General features: G+C 30.1%; 2 protein-coding genes across 2 annotated transcripts; one reads left to right on the top strand and one right to left on the bottom strand.

Moving 5' to 3' along the window:
* Positions 1 to 6,109: 6,109 nt before the first annotated feature.
* LOC130499706 (uncharacterized) lies at positions 6,110 to 6,581 on the bottom strand. The gene has a single exon (XM_056994049.1). The coding sequence runs from the start codon at positions 6,534 to 6,536 to the stop codon at positions 6,231 to 6,233; it is 306 nt and encodes a 101-aa protein (XP_056850029.1). The 5' UTR covers positions 6,537 to 6,581; the 3' UTR covers positions 6,110 to 6,230.
* Positions 6,582 to 7,760: 1,179 nt separating this feature from the next.
* LOC108838726 (nitrile-specifier protein 5) lies at positions 7,761 to 9,226 on the top strand. Its single transcript, XM_018611604.2, has 2 exons — positions 7,761 to 7,994; positions 8,106 to 9,226. The coding sequence occupies exons 1-2, from the start codon at positions 7,923 to 7,925 to the stop codon at positions 9,039 to 9,041; spliced, it is 1,008 nt and encodes a 335-aa protein (XP_018467106.2). The 5' UTR covers positions 7,761 to 7,922; the 3' UTR covers positions 9,042 to 9,226.
* Positions 9,227 to 13,845: the final 4,619 nt, after the last annotated feature.

Genomic DNA, 13,845 nt, shown 5'->3' with positions numbered 1-13,845 from the left:
ATAGCTATCGAATTTACTCGGCCAGGAGGTGGCCATGATGTCTTGAACCTCCCGGGCTTTGGTGTAAACCTAGACAATAGCCAAAACACAGTTTCATTCTCTCACAAAATCAATTTCTCTATTGTGTTCATTTTGGCCGTGAACATTCCTGGTAATCATGAATGAACTTTAGAGAATATAGCCATTTTATTCTCCTAGAAACGGCCCTATTTCACACCCACAAGGTGATTTGCCATTAGTTTTGTTTAGAGGAGTATCATGTACTACTCCATTCATATCTCAAAACAATTGGCACAAATCATTAAAAGCAAATGCTTATCCTCTATTCCTTACATGTAGCACTGTTTAATCATCATAGGAACTGGGTATAGACCGAAGTCTTACAGTGCTTTGGGCAGACTTAGTTTGACTTAGTTGTCTCCTTGAACCTATTTCTTGGGATCTCCAATCTGATAAGTAGAGTTACCGCCAAACTTCATCTTAGTTCATAGGCTAAACCCATTCCTCTTGATGATATTACAATTTGATCTCATGACACACTTTTAATAATAGGATCCTAGGTTGTCATCATAGTGAACATAATCTCTTGAGATTAGTCTAGATCAATTGTCTAATGATTTTTGTCATCTTTTCAAGATACAATTAACCATTTTACACAAAAACTTAGTGTACAACACTACCTTTTTTTTTCCTTTAAAAAAAATCATATTTTGATAACTATCACTAAGTTAATTTGGCATCTTGCCAATAATTTTATATGGTAAGCAAAGCTTCCCCCACATTTCTTGAGATAGCTCAAAATCATGCATATTTATTTACATTTAACATCTCTTAAGAGTTTAGAAAATTACTCTACAACTCTTTTAGATTTAAATGAATAAAAATAATTTCGAAAAATTATTACAATTTTCTTTAAAATGTATTTTATTCTCAGAAATTCACAGTTTAGATACAACTATTTTCATAGTTCTCTCAAGTTGATTTATAAATCTAACTTGTATATGTTTTGAATTTTTCCAAAACATATTTTTGCTTTTAGCAAATATACATATCATTATATGATATTGTTTGTACCATCAAAACCACCATTTTTATGATTATTCTCAAACATATTGACTTTAGAAACTACAATACACATGTCAGTTTCAATCATATTGGTCTGAAAATTCTCATTGGTTTTGCATAATCAACCTTTTTAAAAAATTGCATTTAAGCATTGACGAAATACAAATGTTTTGATCAATATCAACAAACATTTTATTTCTTATGGCAAATGATTTATATGTGGCAGACCTCTCCCAAATTTAATTTGGGGCGTCGACTCACAAAATTCATTTCCATCCATACAACTTGATCTCAAAAGATCAAAATGTTGTTTATAAATATGTTTTCACCATATTTTTAAACTTGACTCTTTTTTGTTTTCTCATGGTCATCCAAATGCTTAATAATTAAATTAAGTTATTCCAAAATCTGAAAAAAGAAATAAAAAACGTTAAACCATATTTGATAATTAAAGCAAATAATTATCTTAACCAAGTCAAAGCATTAACAAGCATTGTGACTAAAAACGTTTTATTCTAGTCACATTTTTGACTAATATTAAAAAGAATGATTGTAACCACTGGATCCATCAATTAATGATTTTAATCCCCATAGAAATCATCAACACCCAACATCATGTCGTGTATTCATATAATATAATCTACACCTCTTGCATGAATCTAACATTATTGATTGCTTCCACTGAAACATCTACCTACGAAACACATATTGTATAATTTAAGATGAAACTTAAATTATTAAAAACATATATGTAGTTCATCTCAACTATCTTATGATTTTCTTACAAACATCTATTAAACTTATGGATTTTAACTGTAGTATCGACAGAATATTTCACTTTATTTTATGTTTTCTATGAACATCTAATAAATTTACAAAAGTGCAATTACAGTTTTTTAACCTCAATATTCTTTGTATTTTTCTTAGTCTGGATCACATTAATATGCCCATAAAAATGAGTAAAAGTTCAAATGGAGATGATCATCATCAGTCATAACATCTCTTGTGAGAAATTGGTTCTTTTTACTGTGAGCATAGTTACTGTGATCTTGAGTGAAATTTTTTTTGTGAGAAATTGATTCTTTTAGCATTTAATTTGATCGTAGATTAGAAAATTTGAAATTCTATCAAATAAGGAAGAACTTTTAATGCTAAGCTTTGCTATCACGTAAGATTAACACTTGCCTTATTTTAATCGAATATTTGGTAAGGTGTCTGCATGAGAATCAAATCAAAAGTTTAATCTGCTACTGTTAACAAAATTTTAGGCTAAATTGTGGGAACTCAATATTCTTTTTTCTTATCTTACGTTAAAAATCCAAATCTTCTTATTAATTCTACAATATAATCCGTGTTAAATTTAGGGCTTCTTACGACTACTATTTAAGCAAACCTCGCCAGTGTCACTTTTCATACACTCTCGACACTCAATTAAGAGTTTAGCTAATATCACTACTTAGTTATGGCAGCCCTCAACACGATTGGTATTTGAAGCCTTTCAAACCTATATGGACGATAAGCGTTAAGAATATCAGAGTCTGAAACAGTATTCCATGGCCGGTGGAGAGACAACCAAGATAGTTTTATTGGACAGAGATATATGTTTACTTATAAGGATATATTTTCCTTTCATATTGTATTTTTTTTGGACAAGATTCATGCAACTAATAAGAAGGATTTGGTGGGTGATCAGTTTGATACATTTTGTAAACTTCTTTACCATTGTTCGTGGTCTTGCACATCCCGAGTATTCTATTGGTAGTTTTTCTAAACTTATTATTCTGTCTTTTAGTTTGTTTGTTATTGGACCGTGACTATTTGTCAATTTTTTTCCACATATCTTATAGACCTCTATGGATATTTGGTTGGTGTTGTGGAAATTGAAGAAGAATTTCAAGATGTTATGCCATGTGGTATTGCTTTTGTGAACTACAAAATTCACTTCTCCTTAATCAATACCGAATAATAAACATCTCTGAAAAGTTCACGTTAGTGTTTTGAGTCAGATTCAAATACATGAAATTAAGCTTTATTCTTATATACCTTTGATCGCAGGTTTGTAGCAGTGAAGTGTATTGCTTATGGGAATATTGCACTAGAGTTTTTTGGAACTGACGCTAATGTTGTGCGGAATTCTTGGCGTATTGAATAGGGTTTAGGTATGTTACGAATGGAAGTTTTTTGACACTTATTGTTTATATATTCATGATCATTGTAGTAATAATCTATTTGTACTACATATGTAGGTAGCTTGAACCATGTGATTACCATTGATGGGTTCTAAAGAATTTTATTTGAGCCTGAAATTTCAGAAATACAAGTATTCTGATCCAAGTAATAACATTCAATTTTTTAATATATATAATAACTTCATTGTTTCTTGCTTTTTCTTCTCAGCTAATAGATGACCTTACAACTTGAAAATTATTTACAGAATTCCAAAAGCAGTACTGAAGACAGAGAGGAACATGTGAAGTATCGATTTAGTTATTCATATTGCTTTTGTTGATTTTTAATGTGGAAACGTACTGTATGGAAGTTTTATTTTGTGTTCAAAAAAGTTTTCTTTCAGTCTTATGATTTTATGTAAACCAAACTAAATTTACTATGTTGTGCTCTGTATAAAAATAATTCTGGAGTCTTAATTAAGAAAATCTGACACTAACCTCGCAGTCGGTAGCCAGACATGCCCTGATAAAGATATCATGTAATGGCAACACATGTATGAGACTCTGTTTTTAGAAATTGTGCTTCGAATAATTGTACACATCCTTTCTAAGACTTAGATTGTAAGACACTACGTACTCTCTTTTCCTGGAATTAGAGGAAATTTAATTTAATTGGTAAACATGTGATGAGAAAGATAAAACCCGACGTTTGAACTTAACATATGAAACGTGAAAAAATTATTAAAAAGGAAATATAAGGACATAAAGATCGTGAACTTATCTATTTTATAAGACTAGGCATTTTACTACACCATATGCAGTAGTAAAAATTTTATATTTAAAACATATTTAAAATAACATTATATTAATATTAAATATTTTATTATTTTTATCAATATTATAATATAAATTTTGCTTTAATTGAACATAAAATTAAGATAAAATAATAATTTTTGTTTAATTTTAAATTATACTTAAGAATATATATTGTATATATTTAAAATTATAATTTTAGATAGATTTTTATCTATTTCTTTTGGATAAAATATATTAAATTAATTTATATTAAATTAATTAAAAATTGATATAAATCTAAATAATTATCAAAAATTACAAATGAACAGTAATTTTAGAATCTTTAGATATATAAAAAGAACAGTAATCTAATTGACACATCATTCATTCTATACTGGAATAACACAAAGTTGAACTTGTGACTCCAACGCACAACATTTTAATATAAATTGGTATAAATTATATTTATACGTAGAAAATTATAAAATAAATAATAAATATAAAATACTTACTGTGCATAAAGTGCAGATCTTAACCTAAGTATGTATCTCTTTAATTATTTTAAATATTAAGTATTTTCTAAATTCTAGGTCAAAACAAACAAACGAAATGAGAATAAATTTCAAAATCAATATTTACATCGAGTAATAACAAAAAAAAAACACAACAAGAGAAAAAATTGAAGATAAATAGGTAGAGAACTTGCTAATACTCTACCAATCAAGCCCAATGACACTCCGTCTATTTTCCATCATCCACTGAAAAGTGAAAAGATATATGAAATCGGGTCCATTAAATTCTAAGCTTTGATCTATAGTTCTAATTACAATTGTTTCTGATCCTACGTATAGATAATTATATAAAATTTTCAAAATTCTAAAATTTCAAATACATATAAAAACAATTATATGTAAATTTTAAATTTATCAATACTAAAATTTTATATTTTAATTATATATATTCACCCTGCGCAAGGAGCAGGTCTTATCCTAGTTTCTATATGAATGTCCAGAATTAATGTAGTGACCAGTGGCATATTATGTAATTCTTCTAGTAAATATTGGTCCATTGTTAAAAGATGCTGAAGATGCATGTGATGCTGACACCTCAGCAAGAGTGGCAAATTTGTGAATATAGTACCAAATAAAGGTTACTCTCTCAAAATGCTTCTTTTTTAATAGTAAGGGATCAGAGAATGAGGGCACCACTCATACATTTAATACAAAATTTTAAGTTATGATTTTTTCTTTCAAAACCACAACAAAAACATAAGGTGTGTAATTATGGAGTTTTTAAGTTACATATCATAATGGACATTTATTTCCATTGACTATGACCATGTAACTTTCAAACAAAAATCATTATCACTATTTTTGATAAAATCAAAGTTAGTGATATATTTTGCAATGGGTTCACATTTTTATATTTTAAACAAATATAAAAGATAACCATGAATATGATTTAAACCATAAGTTATTAGATATAAGTCTTTTTAACTATTTAAATCCAAATTCAAACCCAATATCTAATGTGTACATTTAAGTCACACATTTTATAACTCCATTTCTCATTCAAATGAATTTTGTTTTTGACATATCAATACACTACTTCGTAGTGTTTGTCAAACATTCGGTTATTCCGACGAACGTCTTCGTCCGAAAACTGTCCAAAATGGTCTAAAACCATCTCGTCAAAAACGAGTTCCAACAGTTATTAAGTCTATTAAGTTATTTAAACTCGGTTTCTGGACTCAGTTCTACATTATGAACCAATTTATCGTAGTTAATGTATACATTTCTGCAATTTATAAGTATAAAAGGCAAAAAATAGTTGGACATAAAGGCACAAGTCTCTGCTGGCTTGAGCGGCATTTAAAGAAAGAAAGGGAGACAATGAAGTTTTTCTCTACACAATGGTTCTACATAAAACTCATTTAATTATGCTATTAACGTGACCAACCAAAGCCAAAGGAGAACACAGCGGTTTTGTGAGGAGCCAAACTTGTTTATGTTTCTGTATTTTATGATTTAGAGACTTATCCTTTAGGTTATTATTATTATCATTATTTAGTACGCAAGATGTTTATATCAACATGAAATATGGATAACGATGGTCACATGGGTTTACATGGAAATTAAGAGTTGTTATTTAAGCAGAAACATAACACTATTTGATAATTATGACCTAGAACATGTAGAATAATTATGGCAAAGATTGTTTGGAACAATGATCCCTTAGACTCGGAGGGAAGAGGGGAGCAAAGGCAAACGTCTGCGTAATACAATCTGCATTAAGAACCAAAAAGGCATGGCAGCAAGAGTGACCAACAGTCCCGATATGTCCACTTATTATTGATCCGAAAATTTCTGAGATACAGTTGGGAATAACTTCCAACGATGACAGACAGTCTGCTGGGTCCTGTCCAGGTATCGAAGGCAACGTTTGAGCTGTACTTAACACAGCCATGCATGCAACTGCAAGGAGGAAGAAAAACTTGTTGGTCCACATTTTTATAAGAGAATTGGAATAAGTTTTTGAGTTTTTTTTTCTTTGATATGCATCTAGTAGTAGTTAGTGATCGGATATATATACAGGAGGAATAGAACGGTTTCGTTGTGAACTAAACATAGGTAGGCACTCTTGGGATGACCCCAAATAAAGGGTTGACAGTTTTTCTTTCATTCTTATAGTTGTGGTTCCTATTAATTATTTTTTTTGTTGTATTTCATTCCTCCTGATAATTCATTATTACTCTTTTTCTTCTACGACTTTTTAAGTTCACAATACTATTCTAAATTTATTTCTCTTCTAAGATAGAGAAAATCAATATTTTCTAGACTGTTTATTATGATTTATTTTGCAATATTTGCAATTGATCTGCATTATCATTAATTATTTCGGTCATTCGGCTTGTTCCTACACCACTAGTGCTAGTGTTGAGTGTTGACACTCACCCTTGGAGCCAAAGTCACCGGTCATTTTAAATTGAATCTGAGAAAACAATGCCAATACTTAATCGATGTCATGAATGAGACTAGAATCCCAAGTGTGGAAATGCCAACAAAGGTATGGCTTACTAGAAGATACTAGTAGAAGTGTGAAACTTCAAAATCTGGCCCGAACGTAGCCTGAATTATCGACCCGATTTTAGTTAACACCTCGTCCACGTTCATCTCGTAGCTCGCCCTTCTTGTACTTCTCTTTTTTTTTTCTTTTACATTCAGCTTTTGTCCTCTATTTGTTTCCGGAAACAAATAAGTGGCATCACTAGTGGCATGTGAACTTGACCCAAGTGGAGCCATGAGGCACCTCACGTGAGTGCCACCATATGGCTAGTGGCTATCATATATTATTTTCATCTAATTACTCAATGTGCATTTCTTTTAAGAATTCGTGAATAAGCAATTAGAGATCATGTATGGGCAAGACTTAAATACTGAAACAATAGTTTGACATTTAAAAAAAAAAAAAAGAATTGTGATATCTTCGTTGGTTCTTATCCGGAGGTTCTATGACTATATACGAATGATTAACAATGAAAATGACTATATCTCTATGATTTTGTCCTTTTTGGGCCAGAAACAATCTATGATTATGACAGTTATATAGAAAAAGTTGATAAATTCTAATCGAAAAATTTCTATATAGAAAGACCATGCCATTGCATATTCCCTCCAAGGCTTCAACCAATAAAAATTCATTCCAGCATTGCACTTGCGTGACCAAATTTTTCTTTTCCTTGATAACAATAAAGAAATAATTAGTGTTATGAATGGTAACGTATCTCCATTTTATTTGGCAACAATGGAACGTGTCTTACGAAATCTTTGAATTTTAACTTGTGGTGATGTGTTACCATATTTGCCTATATAACCACACGCAACACCAACAACAATGGATCGTCAACAAACAAGAAAAAACGAAATTTACAGTATGAGTCCTGTGGCTGAGAACAAATGGGTTAAGGTACAAAAAAACTTCATTTTTTTAAATATCAATTTGCTTCTTCAATCCTCGTAATTAGGATTGTAAGATCGAGGGGACCAACTAAGTTTCAATCTTGTTACTATTAACCAGGTGGGTCAGAAAGGAGCAGGTCCTGGACCAAGAAGCTCACATGCACTGACCGTGGTAGGTAACAAAGTGTACTGCTTTGGAGGCGAGCTTAAACCAACGATCCACATCGACAACGATCTCTACGTCTTCGATCTCGAGACTCAAGAATGGTCCATATCCCCCGCAACAGGGGACGCTCCTTTCCCCTGTTTCGGCGTCTCGATGGTCCCTATCGGCACCACCATCTACGTCTACGGTGGCCGCGACGACACTCGCAGATACAACTGCTTATACTCTTACGACACGGTAACGAACAAGTGGGAGCTGCTGTCTCCTGTCGAGGAAGGGCTTCCAGGTCGTAGCTACCACTCCATGGCCTGTGATGATCGTAACGTTTACGTCTTTGGTGGTGTAACAGCCAAAGGGCGTGTAAACACGTTGCATGGTTACGATGTGGTTGATCGAAAGTGGGTTGAGTACCCGTCGGGTGGGGAAGCTTGTAAAGGGAGAGGGGGACCAGGGCTTGTGGTTGTGGAAGGGAGAGTTTGGGTTTTGTTTGGGTTTGACGGTAATGAACTGGGTGATATTCATTGCTTTGATTTGAGTACTGGTAAATGGACCGACGTGGAGACCACCGGGGATGTGCCTCCGGCGAGAAGCGTTTTTCCGGCGGTACGTTCGGGGAGAGAGATTGTGATATATGGTGGTGAGGAGGAGCCGCATGAGCTGATGCATATGGGAGCTGGGAAGTTGTCTGGAGAGGTTTATAAGCTTGATACTAGGACGTTGGTGTGGGAGAAGGTTGTGGATTGTACTGAGGGAGAGAAGAAGCCGAGTCCACGTGGGTGGTGCGCGTTTGCGGTTGCGGTTAAGGATGGTGAGGAAGGGTTGCTTGTTCACGGTGGGAATAGTCCGACCAACGAGCGGCTTGATGATATGGTGTTTTGGCGTTTCTAGTTGTCTTAATGTTGTTAATTATAAGTTTCTTGTCGTTTGTAAACTGCTTAGTCTGTGCGTTGTGTAAGGAGTTTTGTGGTCTTGATATGTAAGCTGAAAAGTGTCCGAGGGTTAAGGAGGTCTGTGTAGTGAGTGCGGACATGCGACCTGTTCCAATTAGATTATCAAGTTTGGTGTTTTGGCGATATTAGCAATGCTTGGCTCGAACACTATCTTCGAAATTCACACGATCACCGACGTATCCCACAGCTTATTATCTTATATATTCAATGATCTTCTTGTTAATACATTTTGATTTGACTGCACTGGTGACATTTTAACCATTGAAATTGATGATATTGTGGCCTTGCCGTGGACATGTTTTCGGCTAGCCATATCATTGCTTACAAATTTCATGGCCCAACCATAGCACGAAGCCCATCGCTATTTTTTTATCACTACTGAACAGGACCATGAATGAATAGAAAGATGACAACGGTATCCAAATTTGGTTCGTGGGCGTTTATCTGTGATTGGACAATACACTTAACTGAGTTTTCATTTACAGGGTTATTTTAGCCACATTAATTAACATAAGTTTTTCATACTAATAAATTTTAGCATTTAGCTATACTAATTTTACATATTCGTATAAACATGTTGGTGTTTTAAAGAGAAGAAAAAACAATTAGATGGAGTTTAAATGCCCAAGACAAATATAAGAATGGTTGAAAAAGATATATATTTAAAAGCATGAATATATATATGTGTCAATGTGTGTGTGTGTGTGTGTGTGTGTGTGTGAGTATACGTGAAGGTGAATGGGATTTGGACAAATATGGCAGTGAGTGTGATTGTTTGTTTGTTTATCAAAGAGGATGTTTGTGTTCACCCTTTATCTTCTTTGTTTTCTTCATCATTGTACTTGAGCTTTTATCTCTTTATCCCTCCTTAACCTTCTTTACTCCTTTAATCATTACCAAATCCTTCTTAATTATTTTTGTATTCAGTTACTAATAGGTACATGAGTTGTAGCTGAACCTTAACTCTATAAAGTGATCAAATACTTGACAGAGGTCTCTGTGTCATTTGTCTTTTCTTCGCGTTTTTTTCTTTACTTGTTTTAGTGTCAGGGTTGACCTAATACGTTTGCTTGTGTTCTGCGCTGGCCTCTCGATCTCAGTCCTTTTATTATATTACAATATACATACGTAGTTATACCAGAAACTCTAGCTAGTTGATTTGGAGACTCGAGCCAAATAGACATTGGATACCAGTTCCTTAAATTGACATAGTATTCCTCAATTTTTTTTTCTGTCAACTAGACAACTTCTACAATTTTTTGTCAACTATGATTTTCCTCTATATTAACCTCTAAAATTCATTTATATTAGTTTCCTTTTATAACCTTTGTGTTGATAGTAGATGGAAAAAGTGAAATTTTAAGAAATTTTGTTTAGGTATTCTAAGACTATCTCCAATGGTACACACAAATTTATTCTATATTTCCCTCTAAAATAATGTAATTCTATTAAAGAGTTAGATTTGCTCTAATAATTCACTTTCTCTATACATTATTTGCCAAGTGATTTTGACACATGTCTTCTACATAATCATCTTAACCAAATAAATGTGACATGACATGTTAAAAAGATGACATGACTTAAGATAAAATGTGACATGAACAATTACATTTAATACTTATTTATATTTATGGTAAACTTTTTATAATATGGAAATAAATTATACATCATTATTAAAATAAATCTATTCAAATATGACAGTAACTAATTTAAAATATTTCTAAAATGTCGAAATATTATCTATAACTATACAATTTTTATTACTAAAAATTATCTTCAAATTGTTTAACAGTTTTTTAATATAAATTTTAACCATAATGTATATTAACTTCTTTTTATATATCTAAAGATTCTAAAACACTGTTCATTTGTATTTTTGATAATTATACAGATTTATATCAAATTTTAAGTATTTTATACATATTAATTTACTATATTTTATCCAAAAGAAATAGATAAAAATCTATCTAAGATTATAATTTTAAATATATACATATCTATTCTTAAGTATAATTTAAAATTTAAACAAATTTATTATTTTATATTAATTTTATATTCAATTAAAGCAAAATTTATATTACAATATTGGTAAAATAATAAAATATTGCTTAAGATAAAAATGTGACATGGACAATTACATTTAATGCTTATTTACATTTTTGGTAAACTTTTTTAATAAGGAAATAAATTATACATCATCATTAAAGTAAATCTATTCAAATATGACAATAAATGATTTTAAAATATTTTAAAATTTTCGAAATATTATTTATAATTATACAATTTTATTACTAAAAAATATTTTCAAATCTTTTTACAGTTTTTTTTGAAATATAAATATTTAACCATAATATTATGAATTTCTTTTTATATATCTAAAAATTCTAAAATACTGTTCATTTTTAATTTTTGATAATTATACATATTTATATCAATTTAATTAATTTTATACAAATTTATTTAATATATTTTTTCCAAAAGAAATAGATAAAAATCTATCTAAGATTATAATTTTAAATATATACATATTTATATTCTTAAGTATAATTTAAAATTTTTTAAAATTATTATTTTATCTTAATTTTATATTCAATTAAAGCAACATTTATATTACAATATTGGTAAAAATAATAAAATTTTGAATATTAATATAATTTTATTTTTAGTATGTTATAAAATTTAAAATTTTACTACTGCGCATGGTATATGAAAATACCTAGTTATAATATATTTACTCTATAGTATAGTGAATCATTGGAACAAATCCAACAATATAGTAGAATTATTCTATTTTAGAGTGAAATATACAGTTTATTGTGTACCATTGGAGAGGTCCTAATACAACTATCTCATAATGAAAAGTCGAATTTAAGTTTTCTCAAATATATAGTATTTTGTGAGCTTCTTGACAAAGTCCCGGCGCCAGCGGCTTCCGTATTCATCTGATGGGATTTTCGGATAAGCCTGACACAGGAGGTTAGTTATCGAGAGGTTTGAGACTTACCTCCAACAATATTGTGTTTGAACAAAAAAAAAAAAAAAAAAAAAAAAAAAAAAAAAAAACATGCAATATATTTAAAACATCAACGTAAAGAATGAGATCATCCAAGAGTACAAATCGAGAGCAACCAAAATCTTCAAGATCTAATAATCGGAAAAAGCAGTATATGTATAGAACATGCAAACACTAATTTGAAAGTATATTACTTAGATATGATTAGTTCAAAAAAAATATTTAGATGTGACTATTTTATTGTATTTTGTAAATATATATATAAGATCGACCGATGTGAGATCGACCGAAATTAAGAGGCAAAAGCAACCGATTACAAGAAGATATAATATATATCTGTTAATATAGTATCCAGTATATATATTATATCTTCTTGTAATCGGTTGCTTTTGCCTCTTAATTTCGGTCGATCTCACTTCCTGAGCGAACACATACACGATCAAATGTACTAGACTATACTTGTTTCACAATATCAGTGTTATATCAACCATCATATCATTGTGGTATTTATATGACTGTTAGTTTCTTTTTTGGGGGATTTTCTAAAAATAACTCAAAACCTTATTTTGAATACAAAAGTATATCTCAAATCCAATCAAATTCAAAAATAACTTAAAAGACTAATAAAATTACAATAATCCTTTTATGACCAAACAAAAAAATTGTATTGAATTTTATAATTATAACCCACCATTTGAGAAAACGTACAAAGAAGTTTTCTCTAAGAAATTCTGACATTATCATATCTATATTTTCGTAAAATTTAGGATTCCTTTCTAAATTTTTAGAAGAGTTTAAGTTTTCCGTCTAAATCGAAGTCTTCCAGAAAATTTTCACATGAAGTCTTCTCATGTATTAGATTTTAAAAGTAATTAATAAATTTATAAAAATATTTTGATTGAGAAAAAAATTAAATTATGTAAAAAATAAATATTTCTAAATGATGTAAATTTAGTTTTACTAAAATTAAATTATTTTCAATATAGATAAGTAAATGTAGATCGAATCATAATAGTCTTTGGTTTAGGGTTTGGTAACATATGTTGTAGTATTTTAGTATTTTTAGGGTTAGTTTTTGAATTTTTTCTTAATTTGATTATATTTATTTAGTGACTATCTAATAATTTGTTTTAAACATTTTTAAGCATTTTTTAAGTTTAAAAATATGTTTTTTTGCTTCGTTGTTTGATTATAAGGTCCGGAAGACACACATAAGACTTTTTGGGAAGTCTTCTGACATATTTTGCCTAAATTTTAGTAAAATTTAGGGTTTTCGTCTAAAATTTTAGAAGAATATAGGTTTCCCGTCTAAATTTTTAAAAGACTTGTAGAAGTCTTCCAAAAACTTCTGTGAGAATAATCAAATAGAAGACATCTAGAAAAGTCTTCTTGGTGAATAGTAAATTTAGAGTATAGAAGACTTTTTTGGAAGTCTTTTGAATCGAAAATATTTAATCTAATTGGAATTGTTTGTCTCTTTATATAAAGTAAATTTACACATTCTCTCTCTTCTTCTCAAATGGTTGCAACAAAAATATAATGTTTCTCACTCTAAAACTTTTTAACCTCTCTCTAATCTCTTTGAACTTGAAAACACGAAACTCTATATCAATTTTTTATTTTTTTTGTTATGTCTTTCTTATTAATTTATCTAGTTTTGCAGATTTTTCATTACATGGTTCTCATCTTTCACTACTTTAAAGGTAGATCAATAAATTTTGAAAATTCG

This window comes from Raphanus sativus, chromosome 2 (assembly GCF_000801105.2).
Source record: "Raphanus sativus cultivar WK10039 chromosome 2, ASM80110v3, whole genome shotgun sequence".
Classification (NCBI taxonomy): domain Eukaryota; kingdom Viridiplantae; phylum Streptophyta; class Magnoliopsida; order Brassicales; family Brassicaceae; genus Raphanus; species Raphanus sativus.
This window is presented reverse-complemented; position numbering and strand designations above follow the sequence as displayed.

Coding starts and splice junctions, on each gene's coding strand:
- LOC130499706 (XM_056994049.1), bottom strand. CDS start 6,536: ATGTGGACCAACAAGTTTTTCTTCCTCCTTGCAGTTGCATGCATGGCT.
- LOC108838726 (XM_018611604.2), top strand. CDS start 7,923: ATGGATCGTCAACAAACAAGAAAAAACGAAATTTACAGTATGAGTCCT. Junction 7,995..8,105: donor CTGAGAACAAATGGGTTAAG/GTACAAAAAAAC, acceptor ACTATTAACCAG/GTGGGTCAGAAAGGAGCAGG.